At 37.0% G+C, this 23,510-nt stretch overlaps 1 protein-coding gene across 3 annotated transcripts in view; it reads left to right on the top strand.

Annotated features, from left to right (window-relative positions):
• LOC106060248 (muscle, skeletal receptor tyrosine protein kinase-like) overlaps positions 1–23,510 on the top strand; it is a 117,251-nt gene that overhangs the window by 21,151 nt on the left and 72,590 nt on the right. For all 3 annotated transcript variants that reach the window (XM_013218062.2, XM_013218053.2, XM_056028820.1), the window contains exons 2-5: positions 2,324–2,417; positions 3,152–3,381; positions 4,530–4,654; positions 5,941–6,115. In XM_013218062.2, coding sequence (XP_013073516.2) covers positions 2,324–2,417; positions 3,152–3,381; positions 4,530–4,654; positions 5,941–6,115 — 624 coding nt within the window. The remainder of the gene's footprint in view (positions 1–2,323; positions 2,418–3,151; positions 3,382–4,529; positions 4,655–5,940; positions 6,116–23,510) is intronic.

The raw sequence follows: 23,510 nt of genomic DNA, 5'->3' as shown, positions 1-23,510 counted from the left end.
CATTAGAGGTATTACAGTGATAGTCAGAACTAGGTTCCATTAGAGGTATTACAGTGATAGACAGAACTAGGTTCCATTAGAGGTATTACAGTGATAGTCAGAACTAGGTTCCATTAGAGGTATTACAGTGATAGACAGAACTAGGTTCCATTAGAGGTATTACAGTGATAGTCAGAACTAGGTTCCATTAGAGGTATTACAGTGATAGACAGAACTAGGTTCCATTAGAGGTATTACAGTGATAGACAGAACTAGGTTCCATTAGAGGTATTACAGTGATAGACAGAACTAGGTTCCATTAGAGGTATTACAGTGATAGACAGAACTAGGTTCCATTAGAGGTATTACAGTGATAGACAGAACTAGGTTCCATTAGAGGTATTACAGTGATAGACAGAACTAGGTTCCATTAGAGGTATTACAGTGATAGACAGAACTAGGTTCCATTAGAGGTATTACAGTGATAGACAGAACTAGGTTCCATTAGAGGTATTACAGTGATAGTCAGAACTAGGTTCCATTAGAGGTATTACAGTGATAGTCAGAACTAGGTTCCATTAGAGGTATTACAGTGATAGTCAGAACTAGGTTCCATTAGAGGTATTACAGTGATAGTCAGAACTAGGTTCCATTAGAGGTATTACAGTGATAGACAGAACTAGGTTCCATTAGAGGTATTACAGTGATAGTCAGAACTAGGTTCCATTAGAGGTATTACAGTGATAGTCAGAACTAGGTTCCATTAGAGGTATTACAGTGATAGACAGAACTAGGTTCCATTAGAGGTATTACAGTGATAGACAGAACTAGGTTCCATTAGAGGTATTACAGTGATAGTCAGAACTAGGTTCCATTAGAGGTATTACAGTGATAGACAGAACTAGGTTCCATTAGAGGTATTACAGTGATAGTCAGAACTAGGTTCCATTAGAGGTATTACAGTGATAGTCAGAACTAGGTTCCATTAGAGGTATTACAGTGATAGTCAGAACTAGGTTCCATTAGAGGTATTACAGTGATAGTCAGAACTAGGTTCCATTAGAGGTATTACAGTGATAGTCAGAACTAGGTTCCATTAGAGGTATTACAGTGATAGACAGAACTAGGTTCCATTAGAGGTATTACAGTGATAGACAGAACTAGGTTCCATTAGAGGTATTACAGTGATAGACAGAACTAGGTTCCATTAGAGGTATTACAGTGATAGACAGAACTAGGTTCCATTAGAGGTATTACAGTGATAGACAGAACTAGGTTCCATTAGAGGTATTACAGTGATAGACAGAACTAGGTTCCATTAGAGGTATTACAGTGATAGTCAGAACTAGGTTCCATTAGAGGTATTACAGTGATAGACAGAACTAGGTTCCATTAGAGGTATTACAGTGATAGTCAGAACTAGGTTCCATTAGAGGTATTACAGTGATAGACAGAACTAGGTTCCATTAGAGGTATTACAGTGATAGTCAGAACTAGGTTCCATTAGAGGTATTACAGTGATAGTCAGAACTAGGTTCCATTAGAGGTATTACAGTGATAGTCAGAACTAGGTTCCATTAGAGGTATTACAGTGATAGACAGAACTAGGTTCCATTAGAGGTATTACAGTGATAGTCAGAACTAGGTTCCATTAGAGGTATTACAGTGATAGACAGAACTAGGTTCCATTAGAGGTATTACAGTGATAGACAGAACTAGGTTCCATTAGAGGTATTACAGTGATAGTCAGAACTAGGTTCCATTAGAGGTATTACAGTGATAGACAGAACTAGGTTCCATTAGAGGTATTACAGTGATAGACAGAACTAGGTTCCATTAGAGGTATTACAGTGATAGACAGAACTAGGTTCCATTAGAGGTATTACAGTGATAGACAGAACTAGGTTCCATTAGAGGTATTACAGTGATAGTCAGAACTAGGTTCCATTAGAGGTATTACAGTGATAGTCAGAACTAGGTTCCATTAGAGGTATTACAGTGATAGACAGAACTAGGTTCCATTAGAGGTATTACAGTGATAGTCAGAACTAGGTTCCATTAGAGGTATTACAGTGATAGTCAGAACTAGGTTCCATTAGAGGTATTACAGTGATAGTCAGAACTAGGTTCCATTAGAGGTATTACAGTGATAGTCAGAACTAGGTTCCATTAGAGGTATTACAGTGATAGTCAGAACTAGGTTCCATTAGAGGTATTACAGTGATAGTCAGAACTAGGTTCCATTAGAGGTATTACAGTGATAGTCAGAACTAGGTTCCATTACAGGTATTGCTATTTCATAAACCTAATGCTTTTTTTTTTCGTTTTCTTGTATACGATGAAGATTCCACTGGTCAGTTGCTACTGGACACTACTGTGATGGCCGATCAAAGGAAATCATTTTTCTGTCCCCAGGATTTCGAGAAGCCCATCAAATGGTTAGTACTGAACTTTATTTTTTATCTTTAGTTTTTTGTATGACTAACTTCTGTGTTGTATTTAATCATGATTTGTACAATTCCTCTAATTAGCTTGAAAATTCATATTTATATTTTCAAAAATTAAAACGGTTAAATCACATTTTTCCCTTGTGGCCAATTAGCTAGTTTTTTTCCCCAAAGTTTACATAAACTGTCAAATTTGTAGGAAAATCGTTAGAGCCGTTTTCGAGATATGTGTCAAGGTTCCAGTTTCCATGTTGAACTCATATAGAGTTTGCAAGGTAATAAGAGGAATTTTTTAAAAAGTTAGTTTAAGAAGATGTTTACTAATTGTTTCGGAAGTATGTAACAACGATATACTATCAAATAAATTATTTTGTTGTTGCCGCTTAACTAAATGGGAGAGATTTTGTCACAAAAGATTTTAAGTAGGATTTTGTTATCATTTGACAAATTTATACAACATTAAACGAATGGATTAGTTGACCCTCTAAAGAATAAACAATTGTTTGCTGAAAAGTGTGTTACTAGATTTGCATTGTTTGCGCTGGAATAGTCTTTGTATTTATAACAGAGTAAGGCTAAAGTCGAAGGGTTTTAAAACAAGACTTTGTCACAGGACAATACATAGAATTGATTTATGCAGTGGATATGAATAAGAAAAATACCCATGCCTACCTTTAATGCTACTGTTTATAATAATAGAAACTTATTCTCATTTGACTTTGCAGGTTTCATCAAATTGACGACGGTGTTAACAGTACCAACTTACCCAGACTGCCACACAATCCACCAGAACGAGACAGGAGTTTTTCCCAAATGCTCCCCGGGCCTTCCAAAAACTTCCAGCTGATTGGTCATAGGTTGAGCTTCAGCAACGTCAGTGTCCGAGACAGAGGCTGGTACTACTGTAAGGACAAAACTGGCAGACGGTCAAACAAATTTTACTTGTTTGTCCAGAGTGAGTACTTCTTTCTGTGTTTACTTTGTATTTCTTTTGTCCAGAGTGAGTACTTCTTTCTGTGTTTCCTTTGTATTTCTTTTGTCCAGAGTGAGTACTTCTTTCTGTGTTTACTTTGTATTTCTTTTGTCCAGAGTGAGTACTTCTTTCTGTGTTTCCTTTGTATTTCTTTTGTCCAGAGTGAGTACTTCTTTCTGTGTTTCCTTTGTATTTCTTTTGTCCAGAGTGAGTACTTCTTTCTGTGTTTACTTTGTATTTCTTTTGTCCAGAGTGAGTACTTCTTTCTGTGTTTACTTTGTATTTCTTTTGTCCAGAGTGAGTACTTCTTTCTGTGTTTACTTTGTATTTCTTTTGTCCAGAGTGAGTACTTCTTTCTGTGTTTCCTTTGTATTTCTTTTGTCCAGAGTGAGTACTTCTTTCTGTGTTTCCTTTGTATTTCTTTTGTCCAGAGTGAGTACTTCTTTCTGTGTTTCCTTTGTATTTCTTTTGTTCAGAGTGAATACTGCTGTCTGTGTTTCCTTTGTATTTCTTTTGTTCAGAGTGAGTGCTGCTGTCTGTGTTTCTTTTGTCACTTAACTGTCTACATATAAATTCATATGCAGATTAAAATGATTTCAATTATTTCAATATATTAATCTTAACAACAACAAGATAGTAACAAACTCATAGCCGGCCCCTGCTGGTCAGTCATAATGACAAATTCACACCTAAATGGATTAATTAAAATCTTATCGGGTTAACCAATAGCATTCCATTATTGTCTGCAATATATATATCGGCGGTTTTTTTTGTTAGACTTCTCTGTATCTTTTGATGTTTAATTTGTTATGTGTATATTTTTTTAAAAAGGGGGATGACTTTAAATATTGCTTTTAAAAGGGTGAATACGCATACAATATGCTTCTCTAGTTTTAGAAATAAGGGCCCGTTTTTTTGAATGTAGCAGTTGCATTGTTATTTGAACTAAACGTTAGGCTTAGGCTATATCCCTACCGCTGATTATTTGTCACGCTATGCCTCTTTCCTATCAAACAAAATCGGAATTTGTGTAACAGTTGATTTAAACAAAGTATTTATTTCTTTTGAATGTGTCACCTTTTCTACTCTAATGTTTGTCTCATTCAAACTCTGTATTCTAAATCCACTAGAACCTGTGGACATCACGGACCCTACGAACATATCTTTACCCATTGAACCTGGCACTGTGTCGTTGCTTTGTGAAGCTGCTGGTCTGCCCAGACCTTTCATCCAGTGGCTTGTTAACGGACAACCTGTAAGTTGCCATTTTGTTTAGAATAGTTGGTAGCCTGCAGAATGATGCGTGGTAATCAATAGTGTATGTCAGGAGTCAGTCTTGTGTGTACAGTGTACGATAGGTGATGATAGCCTGTAGTTTGATAGAAGGTAGCCTTGCAATGTTTGGTAGCAGGCAATATGCAGTGTAGTTTTATTGTAAAAATATATAAATTTTGGCTTATTTTATCCAAACATTCCGATATAAACCTTCTTTTTATTTATCATCATGATCTTCTGTCCCACGGCGTTCGTCGTAAGGGTGCTGTGACAGAAAGAGAGAGAGAGGCTAGTCCTTTCTGTTCTGTTGTCCAACCAGCTTTTCTTTGGACGACCCTTTCTTCTTGTTCCTTCCACTGCATCTTGAAGTATGACCTTTGACAGTGAATCATGTCTCACAATATGACCGAACCAGCTCAACTTTCGTCTCATTACAGTATTGAGGAGTTCCTCCCTTTGGCCAGATATAGTGTATAGACTCGTCAAATTACAGTATTGAGGAGTTCCTCCCTTTGGCCAGATATAGTGTATAGACTTGTCAAATTACAGTATTGAGGAGTTCCTCCCTTTGGCCAGATATAGTGTATAGACTTGTCAAATTACAAACTCACTTGTCTTCTTTTCCTGTTACTGGATACCCAATTTTTTGTTTCTATAACATTTACTCTCAAGAGCTTGGATTCTTCTTTCAGTCTCAGCGTTCAGTGCCCAACGTTCACAACCCTATAGAAGTACTGAGACCGCTAGGCGAAGAATACAGCTTTAATTTGACTTGTAAGCTGATGCTACTCTTCCATACCATCCATAGTTTGCTCAAGAAAGATAGTACGAGATGTTGTATAGGATTGAATGGTCAAACATTACAAGTTAAAATATGACTGTCAGTGCAATTATTATATGTGTCACACTAAGCTTGAACACTGGCTTCTTGTTATCTCCGAGTAAAATGAAAGTGAGCATCTCTTTGCCTGGTGTTCAGAGGCTTGTGCTACTTTCTTTGATTCTTATCACTTGACTGCATTTCAAATTAGAATTGAAATTACTTTCCCAAACCAAGTGAGTTCAATGTATTTACAAAGTACTTGTGTCTAATCTAAATGCATGCCTCAACAATGTATAACTAGTCACAAATAATTCATTTAAAAAGGTTACTATTTACCAATTAGTGTAGACTATCATTGTGCTACGTGTTCCCAAGAAATAAACTTTCATGCTGTCAATATTTTTCTGTAAGCTGTTACTGGGTTGTTTTTCTTTGCCTTTCAGTTACCACCTTCAAAATTTGTCACAATAAACAAAAATATCGCTGCAGTCAACTCCTCACTTTACAATGTCTCAAAGGATAAACCAGCTGTTTATACTTGCAAGGCTTGGAATATACTGGATAAAGAGAAGGAACCAAGGATTGCTTTAAAAACATATACATTTTATGTAGCCAAAGGTAAGAGCTTACACACACACACGCACACACACAACAGTGGTAGACACACTTTTCTACTTAAAGTGGTAGAAATCTCTGACAACCTAATCACTGGCCACATCAGCTCTTTGGTATCATGCTGTACTGTTGGCAAAAGTTTCCAGAGACTGGATCATAGGCTAGATATGGTCCACGGGATATATACGCTGGTCATCACTGCACAATATTAATGACCCAGTCAATTACATTCCACTATTTTTAGTTTTGTATAAATCACATTTAGTTTAGGATTATTCATTTAAAACATAATAATAGTACTTTCTATCAGTACACAATTATTCTATAGACTCAGCAGAATACATACTGACTCAAACTGGATCCAACATGCAGAGGTTTTAATGTAGCAATATTTAATTAAACTATATGACTTATACATCTTAGTTCCTACACTGACCAGCTGGTCATCGTAGAAACAATTTTTGTTTTTGGACAGTATTGAAGTATTGTCTAGTACAAAATAGCAAACCAAAAGCTATTACGCTTTATCAGGTTCCGAGAAGGTATTGGACACTTGTTTTTGTAAATTGAACATGGAAATTATCGAACCAATCAGAGCTTATACTCGGGAAGTTTACAATGGAAGACTATATTTAGCTTCTAATACCTTGACTCTAGATTGGATGCTTACTTGGGTAAGCCGTTCGTTAGCAGTAGTTGTGTACTTAAAACATGTTTGCAGTACTGAGGCAGTATACTGTCAGCACACCAGGTCTGAGTGACCTTGATGACATCGTCCTTTTGTGTTGCCATAATTAGATAATTGTTCTACTTTGGTGAATGGTACACGTCAAATATTTGGAGTTGATAATCGTCTCTTCACTAGGCATGTCACGTTTCACCCCTGTGTCTTTCAACGTTTTACATTCCAACACTATTTTGTCGTCATTACACATCTCATGCTCGCGCTATGTCCTGCCATGACAGTACACATTTTATACTCGCGTTATGTCCTGCCATGACAGTACACATTTTATACTCGCGTTATGTCCTGCCATGACAGTACACATTTTATACTCGCGTTATGTCCTGCCGTGACAGTACACATTTTATACTCGCGTTATGTCCTTTTATACTCGCGTTATGTCCTGCCATGACAGTACACATTTTATACTCGCGTAAAGTCCTGCTAGGACAGTACAAATTTTATACTCGCGTAAAGTCCTGCCAGGACATCTTTGATGCTACCTGTATGTCAAGTTCTGATCAAGGCAAAAAAAGGGAGGAATGGAGAAAGACGGTCGACAAATCTTGCCTGGTGCCCCAACGGTCCAACAGACTAAGGGATAGGTAAAGGTAAAAAAGGTAAAGGTATGTCAAGTACAACCTATTGCTTATTGTTTCAAGTCTAAGCCCATATTAGATCGAGGTTTCCTTGATATCTGCCATGGTGGCTTCATGTCTGCATGACGGCATTCTCTTCCAGTTCGAGAGTAAGGCAGAGTGACCTAGATATTTTGCCACATTCGACGTAGACAAAGCCGGAGATCAATTTTAAATTCGCTTTTTGCTTTCTTCGCATGTCTCTGACGGTATAAATTCTTTTGGTTTCGATGCTATCATCCTACAAATAAGTCAATTAGATTATGCCAATGTAGTAGGCATTCTGTCGTCAGTTGAGTTGGGCTAGTTGCAATTTCAACGTTGCGTCATTTCTGTTTTTTACAACGCATATTGCCTGCGTGATATGCTTAAATTAAGAATGCCTTTGCCATGTTGACAATAAACTTTTATTTAAAAAAGGGGGGAGGGTTGGAACACATTTCTTATCTTCCAGACTGTCTTTCAATTCCCCTCCACCCTCCTTTTCAGAGAAATAGAATATCGTTTACTAGTTTCGGACTTTAAATAGAATATCATTTACTATTATCGGACGCCATGGACAGTTGTCTATTTTTCATGATCATTGTGTGAGAAAGTTGTTAAGAGGTTTTTTTGTTTGCTTTTTACTTATTGGTAATTTACTACAAGGCGTTCCGCGAATCAATTCCAGCCCTCGACGCTATGGCTCATAGCATGAGGAATGTTATTGATACACCTCGTAGCCCTTCTCCCCAAAAGTTGGTCTCGCAAGACATAGCGTGCGGTATTAATGACCCAACCGTCTGGAAAACTAAAATGGAGGCCAGACTATCTACGAAATCTGTAGTTTTTAATATTGTACCAGTGTTAGAAATTGTTAGCATGAGCGAGAGACTGACTTCTGGTGTGATGAGCTATTTAGTGGACGAGCTGTTATCGATAATAAACTTGTATCCTTACATAACCAGATGATAGCAATGGTGAAATAAAACGAACAAAGCCAAGTAGATGGCGTTAAAAGAATTAACAAGTGAAGTAGATGGCGTTAAAAGAATTAACAGGTGAAGAAGATCTAGAAAAAAAACCTACCAAAATGAACACTTTCAGACGACACTATGAATCTCTTCGTAGTTAAGTGACCAAGCTAAGATAGTTTCTTTTTTTTTTAAATTTCATTAACACTCTTTGAAGTCTGGAGCGGGGCCGTCTTCCACCTTGTGCGCCCTTTTCTTGTCTGGCAGCGTCCCGTTCATTTGATTCAGTCCCTCGAAGCGTGACTCGATAGGCGGGGCTGTGCCAAAGAGGCACGTCAGAAGTCTTTGTGTCGCTATTGGTGTTGATGAGAGATCAAAGGGGAATTACTCCTTATTTGATTGTTATGCTCGTTATTATTTGGATTATTCGCCCTTTTCTTGTCCTGATCAAAGAGACCGCCAGAAAGCAGAAATCCCTACAACGACCCAATAAAAGGCTCTAGTTCCCGAGCTTGCGTGCGAGGGTATGCGTCTTGGTGTGTGTTTCTGGGGTTTTGTAGCGTAACTCAAGTCTAAAGATAGGATATAACAATATAGTTTTTAAAAAAAAAACAGTGTGTATAGTAGATTAAATAAATTGCAGACGGGTTTGGGAATGTTGGCGCCTTAAAGTCTACGCTATTATCTTATTTATTTAATAACAGTAGAGGCTGAAGTCTTGAGGAATAGCTTCGACACGAATACAATATAACCGTTCTTTGTTTAGGTGTTGCAAGAGTTACGGGACTTGACATAGATTCTGTTTGAGTGTGAATGGTGGCATCCCTCGGCTTGTCCACAGACTGAGACCAGGGTTTGTTTTCAACATACTTTCTGGGCATTAATGGCTGAAGTTAGGCTTGAAGAATATAAATAATACATTTTTATTGTTGCATCTGAATTGACCAACTTTGAGTTTAAGAACTATTAGTTTTGGTGAATCTTTATTTAAATCAACATATTGATCAATACTTAGATAAGTATAATTGAACGTCGTCAAGAATGGCCAGTGCAACTGTCTAGATATATACTATTTAGGGATATACCGTACTTTTGTGCTACATTATTTAGTTATATATAATGTTTAGATTTATATACATTATTTAGGTATATACAATAGGTATAGGATAAGTGACGCGAACGTAATACTAAGCCATGACTGTAAGGTTTGTGCCTAGTTGGCTATGCATGAATTTGGAATGTAAAAAAAACAACATTTTACTATCGCCTACACCTTTCTTTTCAACGTATAAACATTAATACTTCTGTTGTTGTTGGTTTTTTTTTGGCTTATATAATACTCAATGAATTGTATGATTTGTTGTTCTTTGATAAGGTGTAAACAGAGACAGACAAACCTTCACAAATAGGGTCTGTAAACATGAAATACTCAATGAATTGTATGATTTGTTGTTCTTTGATATGGTGTAAACAGAGACAGACAAACCTTCACAAATAGGGTCTGTAAACATGAAATACTCAATGAATTGTATGATTTGTTGTTCTTTGATAAGGTGTAAACAGAGACAGACAAACCTTCACAAATAGGGTCTGTAAACATGAAATACTCAATGAATTGTATGATTTGTTGTTCTTTGATATGGTGTAAACAGAGACAGACAAGCCTTCACAAATAGGGTCGAGACAGACAAGCCTTCACAAATAAGGTCTGTGGTCTGTCAACATGAAATACTGAATTATGTTAGTCCACCACCTTGACTTTCCTAACGTATGTCAGGTACTCATTAGAGTTGGGTGGACTTCCCCAGTCTTTACAAGGATTCGAACTCGAGACGTCGGTTCGGAAATGCAAGCGCTTTGCCACTCGGCCAACACGCGCCATGAGAGCTAGTAACGATAGAGTCCTCAGAGAGATGTTTCTACTTGCTAGATAGTCAGAGTGATGTCGCTACGTGATAGTCATCAGAGTGATGTCGCAAAGTGCTGCATAGTCATAGAGATGTCGCTACGTGCTAGATAGTCAGAGAGATGTCGCTGCAGTCCTAATATCAGTTGGGGCTTAAATTATTCAAGTACTGCTTTTTTTTTTTTTAACTGAGCCATATTTTTTAAGAAGATAAAAGTTTGATTTTGGAAAATAGAAATTGTCTTACCGCATATACTATCAATAGAATGAACAATAAACCATCTTAGTGACATATTGCTAGTTCGGCAATAATGAAATCCTATCTAAACTACTGTTAACAGATCCAAGAATAATATGAAGTCATTTCTTTGCTCAATTGGCGAAATAATGTCACGAAGGTGTCATTTCTTCACTGTAGAAATATGGCCTAAAATGTTATTACTTCACTGTAGAAATATGGCCTAAAATGTTATTACTTCACTGTAGAAATATGGCCTAAAATGTTATTACTTCACTGTAGAAATATGGCCTAAAATGTTATTACTTCACTGAAAAAAGGAAGTCATGAAAATATCCTTACTTTCGAATGTCATAAAGAACTCAATACTTAACACAGTACTGAGTTTTCAATATAAATAGAAAAAAAAAAAACAAGACCTGGTCATTCGTATCGTCTGCGTTCTTTCTACTATACCTAGTGTATTCTTCGAATCAGAAGTTCGTAACACTTCTTCCAAGCTGATGACCTGGTTTCTGGAGTCGGCGTTAGGTCAAACTATGCCTTCCTGTTCAATGCATCTAATGCAGCTTCTGTGCTGCAGACGTGACGGTATTAATGCTTGTTTAGCGTCAGGTTGAAGTCGACCGTTCATCAAGCCTGGGTGCTAGACACGCTACTCGTCCTGTCTCTCCGTTCCCGTCTAATGAACATCTGTCGCTACCCGCGCCTCATTTCTCATGGCCAAGCCTCGAGCTACAGATTAGAATGTTTGTCTCCCACGAAAGTAGATCTGGAATGAATAGACAGATTTTATTTTTTTGATCCTACATCTTGACTCTTCACACGAGAGCGTTGTATTGTGGGGAGACTGTATGAGTTCAAGCTTGGTGAACGACCTTACGCTGGACCTGTTGTTAGAAACATAAGAACTCAATTCTTCCTGAATACTTACCATTTCTAATCTTAAGATAAGTTGGTCATTAAGGCACATCTCCTTATCTGGCTTTGGGTTCGACCGATTGATTGCGTTAGCAATGGTCTGACTGCAAAAGTCATCAAACTAATTCCTTTTCCTCCTCCTTTTTTTGTGTGTGTGCTAACTATTGGGGGGTGGGGGGTGGAGATGCAAGAAGGTGTGAGGGAGTTGGAGGAGAGACGAACAGAAAATGATAAAGAGAGAGTGACAAAGAGAGATAGTGAGGGAGAAAGAATGGAGATTGGGAAAGAGAGATAGGTGGAGAATGGAGGTAAAAGATGAGAAAGAGAAGTAAACATCGAGATGGCAGAAAGAGAAGTAAACATGGAGATGGGTGAAAGATGGAGAAAGAGAAGTAAACATGGAGATGGGAGAAAGATGGAGAAAGAGAAGTAAACATGGAGATGGCAGAAAGAGAAGTAAACATGGAGATGGGAGAAAGATGGAGAAAGAGAAGTAAACATGGAGATGGGAGAAAGATGGAGAAAGAGAAGTAAACATGGAGATGGGAGAAAGATGGAGAAAGAGAAGTAAACATGGAGATGGGAGAAAGAGAAGTAAACATGGAGATGGGAGAAAGAGAAGTAAACATGGAGATGGGAGAAAGAGAAGTAAACATGGAGATGGGAGAAAGAGAAGTAAACATGGAGATGGGTGAAAGATGGAGAAAGAGAAGTAAACATGGAGATGGGATAAAGAGAAGTAAACATGGAGATGGGATAAAGAGAAGTAAACATGGAGATGGGAGAAAGAGAAGTAAACATGGAGATGGGAGAAAGAGAAGTAAACATCGAGATGGCAGAAAGAGAAGTAAACATGGAGATGGGAGAAAGATGGAGAAAGAGAAGTAAACATGGAGATGGAGAAAGAGAAGTAAACATGGAGATGGGAGAAAGAGAAGTAAACATGGAGATGGGAGAAAGAGAAGTAAACATGGAGATGGGAGAAAGATGGAGAAAGAGAAGTAAACATGGAGATGTGAGAAAGAGAAGTAAACATGGAGATGGCAGAAAGAGAAGTAAACATGGAGATGGCAGAAAGAGAAGTAAACATGAAGATGGGAGAAAGATGGAGAAAGAGAAGTAAACATGGAGATGGGAGAAAGAGAAGTAAACATGGAGATGGGTGAAAGATGGAGAAAGAGAAGTAAACATGGAGATGGGAGAAAGATGGAGAAAGAGAAGTAAACATGGAGATGGGAGAAAGAGAAGTAAACATGGAGATGTGAGAAAGAGAAGTAAACATGGAGATGGCAGAAAGAGAAGTAAACATGGAGATGGCAGAAAGAGAAGTAAACATGAAGATGGGAGAAAGATGGAGAAAGAGAAGTAAACATGGAGATGGGAGAAAGAGAAGTAAACATGGAGATGGGTGAAAGATGAAGAAAGAGAAGTAAACATGGAGATGGGAGAAAGATGGAGAAAGAGAAGTAAACATGGAGATGGAGAAAGAGAAGTAAACATGGAGATGGGAGAAAGAGAAGTAAACATGGAGATGGGAGAAAGAGAAGTAAACATGGAGATGGGAGAAAGATGGAGATGGGAGAAAGAGAAGTAAACATGGAGATGTGAGAAAGAGAAATAAACATGGAGATGGCAGAAAGAGAAGTAAACATGGAGATGGCAGAAAGAGAAGTAAACATGAAGATGGGAGAAAGATGGAGAAAGAGAAGTAAACATGGAGATGGGAGAAAGAGAAGTAAACATGGAGATGGGAGAAAGAGAAGTAAACTGGAGATGGGAGAAAGATGGAGAAAGAGAAGTAAACATGGAGATGGGAGAAAGAGAAGTAAACATGGAGATGGGAGAAAGAGAAGTAAACATGGAGATGGGAGAAAGATGGAGAAAGAGAAGTAAACATGGAGATGGGAGAAAGAGAAGTAAACTGGAGATGGGAGAAAGATGGAGAAAGAGAAGTAAACATGGAGATGGGAGAAAGAGAAGTAAACATGGAGATGGGAGAAAGAGAAGTAAACATGGAGATGGGAGAAAGATGGAGAAAGAGAAGTAAACATGGAGATGGGAGAAAGAGAAGTAAACATGGAGATGGGAGAAAGAGAAGTAAACATAGAGATGGGAGAAAGAGAAGTAAACATGGAGATGGAGAAAGAGAAGTAAACATGGAGATGGAGAAAGAGAAGTAAACATAGAGATGGGAGAGAGAAGTAAACATGGAGATGGAGAAAGAGAAGTAAACATGGAGATGGGAGAAAGTAAGATAGTGAACACGAAGGAAAGAAAGAGCGTGAAAGTTTAAAAAAAAAAAAAGATGAATGCTCGGCTGACGGAAGCCAATAAATCATCAATGGAAGCCGTACTAATATCAAAAGACCAGACCTACAGCCTGTATACGTCTGCAATAAACGCGAGCCAGACACACGAGGGCTTGTGTTTCCTACTATTTAGTTAAGTTAGCTAATCATTATCATGGCCATTAGCACCCGCCCCCTTGTTTTACTAGCGCCGCTACAATCAACATGAGCACGTCTGCCCAATGTATTCCCCTGTGGGTGAGCAACGTGACGTGCGAGGTGTTCCGTGAACAGGAGATTAGGGAGTAAGAAATACGAGCCTTCTAGAAACTTCATTAAAGTCTCGTTCCCTTCAAGGATGTCACTGTTTGAAAAACTCTTTTGTTCCCTTGGCTCTTTTCTTGACTTCGGCTCTGATGTCTTTCTTTACATCGGCTTAAATGTCTTTCTTTACATCGGCTTAAATGTCTTTCTTTACATCGGCTTAAATGTCTTTCTTTACATCGGCTTAAATGTCTTTCTTTACATCGGCTCAAATGTCTTTCTTTACATCGGCTTAAATGTCTTTCTTTACATCGGCTTAGATGTCTTTCTTTGCATTGGCACAAACGTTACATCGGCTCTGATGTCTTTCTTTACATCGGCTTAAATGTCTTTCTTTACATCGGCTCAAATGTCTTTCTTTACATCGGCTTAAATGTCTTTCTTTACATCGGCTCAAATGTCTTTCTTTACATCGGCTTAGATGTCTTTCTTTACATCGGCTCAAATGTCTTTCTTTACATCGGCTTAAATGTCTTTCTTTACATCGGCTCAAATGTCTTTCTTTACATCGGCTCATATGTCTTTCTTTACAGCGGCTTAAATGTCTTTCTTTACATCGGCTTAGATGTCTTTCTGTACATCAGCTTAGATGTCTTTCTTTACATCGGCTCAAATGTCTTTCTTTACATCGGCTTAAATGTCTTTCTTTACATCGGCTCAAATGTCTTTCTTTACATCGGCTTAAATGTCTTTCTTTACATCGGCTCAAATGTCTTTCTTTACATCGGCTCATATGTCTTTCTTTACAGCGGCTTAAATGTCTTTCTTTACATCGGCTTAGATGTCTTTCTGTACATCGGCTCAAATGTCTTTCTTTACATCGGCTTAAATGTCTTTCTTTACATCGGCTCAAATGTCTTTCTTTACATCGGCTTAAATGTCTTTCTTTACATCGGCTCAAATGTTTTTCTTTACATCGGCTTAAATGTCTTTCTTTACATCGGCTCAAATGTCTTTCTTTACATCGGCTTAAATGTCTTTCTTTACATCGGCTCAAATGTCTTTCTTTGCATTGGCACAAACGTTACATCGGCTTAAATGTCTTTCTTTACATCGGCTCAAATGTCTTTCTTTACATCGGCTTAAATGTCTTTCTTTACATCGGCTCAAATGTATTTCTTTACATCGGCTTAAATGTCTTTCTTTACATCGGCTCAAATGTCTTTCTTCGCATTGGCACAAACGTTACATCGGCTCAAATGTCTTTCTTTACATCGGCTTAAATGTCTTTCTTTACATCGCCTCAAATGTCTTTCTTTACATCGCCTCAGATGTCTTTCTTTACATCGGCTTAAATGTCTTTCTTTACATCGGCTCAAATGTCTTTCTTTACATCGGCTTAAATGTCTTTCTTTACATCGGCTCAAATGTTTTTCTTTACATCGTCTTAAATGTCTTTCTTTACATCGGCTCAAATGTCTTTCTTTACATCGGCTTAAATGTCTTTCTTTACATCGGCTCAAATGTCTTTCTTTGCATTGGCACAAACGTTACATCGGCTTAAATGTCTTTCTTTACATCGGCTCAAATGTCTTTCTTTACATCGGCTTAAATGTCTTTCTTTACATCGGCTCAAATGTATTTCTTTACATCGGCTTAAATGTCTTTCTTTACATCGGCTCAAATGTCTTTCTTCGCATTGGCACAAACGTTACATCGGCTCAAATGTCTTTCTTTACATCGGCTTAAATGTCTTTCTTTACATCGCCTCAAATGTCTTTCTTTACATCGCCTCAAATGTCTTTCTTTACATCGGCTTAAATGTCTTTCTTTACATCGGCTCAAATGTCTTTCTTTACATCGGCTTAAATGTCTTTCTTTACATCGGCTCAAATGTCTTTCTTTACATCGGCTCAAATGTCTTTCTTTGCATCGGCTCAAATGTCTTTCTTTACGTCGGCTCAAATATCTTTCTTTACATCGGCTCAAATGTCTTTCTTTACATCGGCTCAAATGTCTTTCTTTACGTCGGCTCAAATGTCTTTCTTTACATCGGCTCAAATGTCTTTCTTTACATCGGCTCAAATGTCTTTCTTTACATCAGCTTGAATATATTTCTTTACATAGGATCAAATGTAGTCTTTACACGATTTTATGTCTGTCAATGACTGTAGGTAATCTAAGGAAATTCTCTCACAGCTGCCTGCGCCTTTCGTTTTGTATTTTGTTATGTATTCAATGTCTACATCGTAGAATCATGTATGATCTTGTCTAGGTACGTCTTGTCTCTAGTGAATACAAGTAGTCTAGTTTTGTCCAAGTGTCAAATTACATCTAGTAGATAGAAGTAGTCTAGTTTTGTCCAAGTGTCAAATTACATCTAGTAGATAGAAGTAGTCTAGTTTTGTCCAAGTGTCAAATTACATCTAGTAGATAGAAGTAGTCTAGTTTTGTCCAAGTGTCAAGGTACGTCAATTGGATAGAAGTAGTCTAGTTTTGTCCAAGTGTCAAGGTTTGTCTATTGTATCCTAAGTAAAACCTCTCTTCTGTTGAAGTTGTAATAATCTGTGGAATATGTGACTGAGTGAAAATATATCGCTTGGCAACCTATCAAGGGGCCTTGAGATCGAATCTTAGATGATTTGCAAGAGAATGTAACAGGACTATATTCTTTGATTATAATGCTGTGTATTTGTTAGTTTTAACGTCATAGAGAATTCAGATGCTTTTAAGTTCCTCTGACGCTCATTTAACAGCTAAGGAACACAAAAATCTTGAGAGAGACAGCGAGTAATCCAGAGCTTAGTTGAACATCATCCTGGAAATGAAAGAAAATAGAAATAGTGTTCACGTTGATGTAATCTAAGTGGTAGTGGGTTTAAAACAAAACAACACCACATTATTGTTATTACCTGTCTAGACTAGCACAGAGGTTCTCATATCGATAGAATATGGTAGCGGGTTAAAAAAAACAACACCACATTATTGTTATTACCTGTCTAGACAGGTACAGAGGTTTTCATATTGATAGAATTTACTTGTGCAAAGAGTGGTGCAATGATATGGAACGAGGAATGTGCCTTTATCTTTGTGTCTTTCTGAGTATTTTATTAAATTTTGTATTTGAAGATTATGGTTCAGTGTTTTATGTATAATTGCTACTTTACTTTTAAATCTTCTATCCTGAAGGCTTTCTAAATTTAGTGATTTTACTAAAGGTGTTACTCTAGTCAAACGTGAATAGTCGTTTGTTATGAATCTCACTGCTCTAATTTGTGTCTGTTCCAGTTTCTTAATGTTTTCTTGAGTTGAGGGGTCCCAAACAGAGGGTGCATATTCTATTATTGACCTAACCAAGGTTAAATAAAATTTTAGTTTTATGTTCTTATTTGATTTATAGAAATTTCTTTTAATAAACCCTAATGCTTTGTTTGATTTTTTGATAGTTTTTTCATTTATTATAACACCTAGGTATTTTGCGTTTTTTAGTCTTTGTTACTGGTTTACCATGAATAAGATAAGTGGAATTAATTTGTTTTAGTATTTTTGTTACTCTTAATGACTGACATTTTTCTGGGTGGTAAGACATGTACTGCACACTCTTATGAAGGAAAGTAAGTGCTTTAGGTCATCTTATAACAATGTGAGTTTTGGTCAAAACATCAGTCTCCTATTGCCTCTTTCTCTCTCTCTCTCTCTCTCTCTGTCTCTCTCTCTGATGACATCGTGAGAGCATGGAAAAGGTTCCAAACCAAATGGGACTTGTAGATGTGGTGGAACTGATGTTTAATTTTTTCAGAACAGTATTTTTGTTCACACCTTTTTGTAAGGCCTCCAGTCTCAAAGATTTATAGTTTACAGTTCAATGAAACAAATTCGTGATGATGTATAAAATTATTTTTTTTCCCAGAAAGTTTTCTTTTTAGAACTTGTGAAAAATAGTTGAATGAAACATTGAGCTTGAGAAATCTGGCATCACAGAGAGAGCGACGACTGAAAGCAAGTGTGGTTCCAGATCTGGACTTCTCACGTGACTTTTTTTGTTTGTTTCTAGTCCCCCCCCCCCCAACGCATCCATCATCCTTTCCCCACCTCTTCTCCTCCGAGCATTCGAGCACTGGCCTCCATCTTTCAGCAGTTTCACCTTTCAATGTAAATAGTTTTCACTTTTATCTCACATTTTTTTGTTGTTTAGTTTTCTTTCACAATTTGTTTTTCAAGTGGGCTCTGTGTGGAAAAGTCGCTATTGTGTTTGTGCTGTCTGGCCGCTCACTACTAAGTCAAAGATTATATTGTTGACAGCCTCCTCGGGACAGTCCTACATCACATAGAAGTTTACAACTAAATAACAGTTACAATGGTGACCACACATTTACTAATACGAGGCCAAGCTTCATTAACATCAGATTTCATATGATATGATATTTGTTGACATGATAACTGAAAGGACATGATAATTCATTAGTGGCACTATGCACATAATTATAGTGTGTTGCATTTACTCCTTGAGAGTCAAGATAGAAACAAATACAACTTGTGTCAGTCTTACAATAAAATAAATTGTTCACTGCCATTCAAACTGTATCTCTAGATTATCGCCCTCGCAAGTATCTTTGTCGGTATGGTGTGTACCGATAAAACAAAACAAGTTCAAGGACTTGCATTTCTTCCTTCCCAGTGTTCACATCACTTCCTGTCGCTAGGACATGTGCAGACCTGCTCTGCAAACTGCACTTTATCCTTATCTTGCCATTTTGACAGAAATGAAGGCTTCACCCCCCGTTTATTTTTTAAAACCCTTTTTACTTGTTTATTATTCTCACCCCCTCCCTACCAATTACGTCTCTCCCTCTCTCAGTCTCTCTCTCTCTCTCTCTCTCTCTCTCTCTCTCTGTCTATCAATCATTTTTACTGACTTTCAATCTTTCTCAGGAACAAGTTTAAATTTTAAACCAAAACATTTTGGTTCCACCTTTGAACTTAAGAAATGTCATTGGAAACAAAAGTCGTGCCATGGTCTGTACACTTATTAGGATTTCCATCAGTGGCGTAGCTATAGATTTGGGCTTGATCTCATTATGGGCCCCTGACATTCGACATCATGACATGAAATAATGACGTAATATTTAATGTAAAAAGAAATTTCGGACACTCATTATGGGGAGCCGGGGGAATTTTTTAAATTTGGACCCCCTCCCCCACCGTAACTACGCCACTGATTCCCATGGTGATCAACGTATTTCACAGTTTAGTATGTCGTTGTTCCTCCAACTCTACTCCTGCACAGCTATAATGTCCATGCTCAGTGTTCTAGCTGTGGATGGGTCTAGTGGGGTTTTTTTTTCTCTCAAGAAAATTATCAATCCTGACGAGTTGAATCTTAAAATAAGTTGTGTTTTTTTTTTCAATCAACTAAGAATCTCGAATCTATCAGCGTGACTCGGCTGATAAGCCTTTGACAGAGCCAACTTTATCTGAGTGACTTGTCTCCTGCCATCGAGAACGAAAGAGCGAGTCTTTGTTGTTTAATATCATTTGGTTATGTTGTTCTGTTTGAAAGTTCGGCTTAGAGTTGTGTCATGTTGACAAAGTGTCATGGACTCAGACCTCATTTACACTTCTGCATGGAATGATTAAACGATCTTATCTTATAATACATTAATTATACATGTAAAGGTTAGCCTGACCTGTCCACAAGTGTTACCCATGCAACACAAGCTACAGTTGACCCTTGATAGTCCGACACTTGATAAACCGACACACACTCACGAATGCGACGCGACGTTGACGTAAATAAATAAGTCTATTGTTGTAGTATATTTTTTCGAATGTCGGTAGGATTAACTTGAAATTAAGTCAAGTATGTGAAAGCTGAAATCATGTTTTGTATTTTTATTTTTAGATCAATACATTTTTCTTGTTCCTGTGGTGCTTATACCCCTGATAAACTAAGAGAACATCTTATTACAACATAAATTGAAATGACTGGTATATACGGTTAATTTCTTTGAAGAACAGCTAACCTTTGACCCTTGACGGCAAACCCCCCCTCCTTCCTGTAACACAGTCGGACTATCCAGAGTCAGCTCATCACAAAAAGATCAGGACGAGTTACGGCACATGTAAAACTAGATTGATGCCATAGTTCCAGTCCATTTAGTCCTATCAATCTAGGTCACGTGTCATAGTCACCACACTGGGTAAGTTCCGCCCCCTTGACCCATTTACAAGACAAGAGCCTATCAGCTGAAACAGTCTCCTGTAACTGACTTGAGCGTCAGCTGGTATCGAGTACTTGCTAGTCTGTAGATTTATCGTCCGTGTCCCTGGTATCACTTTTTTTTTTTAAGCCCGTGTAATAAATTTGAATTAGAATTACCTACTGGATGAGATGTGGGCCAAAAGAATTGGCACCTCAAGGTGTGAACAATCTGGCCCTCGTAGACAATCTCATGTCATAACACCCCCCCCCCCCCGTTCTTTATTTGTAACTGATCAGTGGTTCCCATGCTTCAAGACTTACTGCCCACTTTGGAAACAATGCATCTTTACCCCCCCCCCTTTTTTTTTTCTTCTACTTTTTACAAACACAAGTTTTCATAAGTTAAAAAAAATCGAGTGTTATTAATTTCCAATTAGGCTATTCTAGATTTGGATCTGTTTGTATCTTAATTTTCTTAACCACGTGTTGTCGCCCTTTTATACTATTATGTGAAGTCATATAACGTTTGTCTGGGAGTCGGAAGATTGAGGGGGAGTACAGTGTTTCACTTGGCTACGCAGAACTACATATTTTACCACAGTCATAAGTTACACTATCTAATTATCTTATGCATTGAATAAAATCAGGGGTGGGCAAATTACGACCCGTGGGCCACATGCGGCCCGCCAGAGTGTTTAATGCGGCCCGCGGACACCTGCAAAAATCAAGTGTGCCCATAAAATATACATATTTAAAAAAGCAAATATATTAAAAATAAATAATTTTAAATATCTATATAGATTATTGAAACTTCGGATTATCAATTATGATGAAGAGGCTAAAGAAACATTGTCTCTACACGTCATTCTAAAATGTTTAAAGCAAACGAAGATTATTCTTATTAGCAATATTTCGAAATATTCAATCAAAGACACAAACTCAGGCCAGTATTCAATACTATGATTATCTGAGTTTAAGTGTTGAGAAGAATAAGCATTCCGATTTTCGGTACCACAGAAGTATCCTCTGGCTTAGCATGGGTAAGGTATTAAGAAGAGTATGGGAACTCAAGGAATAAATTGTTCTGTTACTTGAAAGACATTGACTGTGACTTTGTTACTAATATTTCGAATGAAGAGAGGAAGACTGACGTCAAGTTCTATATCAGAGACACTGCAATGGGTTGTTCGTATATGAAATGTAAGTGCATGTTAAATATTTTCAAACATAGCATTCCCATTTCTCCCGCAAGCTAGTGAAAACAGGATTTGTCATTTTCTTTTGCTGAAAGGTGTAACTATTTCTAGTGGTACCCCGACAAAATAGCGCGGACCAAATATCGCCGACAAAATAGAGCGAACAAAATAGCACCAACAAAATAGCGCAGAAAAATATATATTTCAGTCATTTTGAAAGAAATACTTTAGCTATAGTAAAATATAAATAGAGCCAACATTTTTTAAAATGTTATCATTATTCTTCAGTCATTTGCAGCAAACACTTTAGATATCTTAAAACATTAATGTGCAAACAGTAAGCAAAAATTATAATAAGCTAAAATGAACAATATCAAAATATATCATCTATTAATATTCCAAAAGTGTACTTTGAAAACAGGCAAAGATACTTGTCAGATTTATACACATACACACACACAAACTTTCACAAAGTTACATTATAGGAAATGTTACGTAGAAATTCCATCAATGCTTGAACAGGGTCACCATATTTCAAATTATTAGCAAGTTATGCATTTTAAACATTGGTGAAAAAGGGGAATGATATAAAATTTAAAGTACTCTCGTTCTCTGCATACTTTCAGATCTATTCATATTGAAAAAGATAGAGACATCAACAAACATGCTGCCCAGGAATTAAATTACTAATAATGTGGTACTTTTATACACATCATATTTAAGTCAGCGCTATTTTGTCTTGCACTATTTCGTCGGGAAATTTCGCGCTATTTTGTCAGGTCACCATTTCTAGTGAAATAGTTATAAGTACAAGACTTATTTGGATTCCTTGATTGTGGAATTTGAAAGCAAATTTTAAGACGTCAACAAGTTTTCAATACTTTCAGCTGACAATTTAGTGCAGAAGCGTATGCAGCTCCAGAGGACATACCTCAAAGCAAATTCAGACCTGAAATATAAGTTCCAGTCAGCTTTTCCATGGGAATATTATGGATGCAAGAAGCTGTATTTCCACAAATTAAAAGACATAGTTGTGAAATTTTTACATTGTTTTGGTCCCAGACATTTGTGAATATGCATTTTTTGGCTTGAAAATAATAAAGTCTATGCTGACGGACTAATTTGACAGCAGTCACAAGGATAACAACTAGTAAGCTAGTTCCACAGTTCCGGAACATTGCACGAGTGTAGACAGTTTAATATTTCACATTAAGTACAAATGTACATTTGTGGTGAAATGTTGTGATGTAAAGAGAAAATAATAGAATGTTATAAAGTATTAAAAATTATAAAATAAAAATTAGTTTCAGAAATTGCTAACTCTTGTTGTAATTCCTCAAGTGGGAGTGTAAAAAAAAAGAAAGAAATGTAAATGTATAATACAGAATAAATGTGAATTAAAAGACAGTATACACAGTTAGCTATCATAGTTTTCTAAGTATATACACAATAGATACATACATACATGGCCCCCGTTCCCAAATATTTTTTTAATGCGGTCCACGAAAGAAAAAGGTTGCCCACCCCTGAATTAAATGAACAAAACGAACAGACAGTATAAATTTAAATGTTTCAAAGTTTCTTTATAGACATGGCAAGGGTATAGAGATACATTTTCTTTTTACTTGTAAGAGATAATCAAAATGATATGACACATTTAAGTCATGTAATATATCCAAGTCTTGTAAAATATACAAGTCATGTAAAATACCCAAGTCATGTGACATATCTAAGTCATGTAACATATCTAAGTCATGTAACATATATAAGTCATGTAACATATCTAAGTCATGTAACATATCTAAGTCATGTGACATATCTAAGTCATGTAACATATCCAAGTCATGTAAAATACCCAAGTCATGTAACATATCCAAGTCATGTAAAATACTCAAGTCATGTAACATATCCAAGTCATGTAAAATACCCAAGTCATGTAACATATCTAAGTCATGTGACATATCTAAGTCATGTGACATATCTAAGTCATGTAACATATCTAAGTCATGTAACATACCCAAGTCATGTGACATATCTAAGTCATGTAACATACCCAAGTCATGTGACA

Source organism: Biomphalaria glabrata, chromosome 5, assembly GCF_947242115.1.
Source record: "Biomphalaria glabrata chromosome 5, xgBioGlab47.1, whole genome shotgun sequence".
Lineage (NCBI taxonomy): Eukaryota > Metazoa > Mollusca > Gastropoda > Planorbidae > Biomphalaria > Biomphalaria glabrata.
Note: the sequence above shows the minus strand (reverse complement) of the source record. Positions and strands in the feature narration are given on the sequence as shown.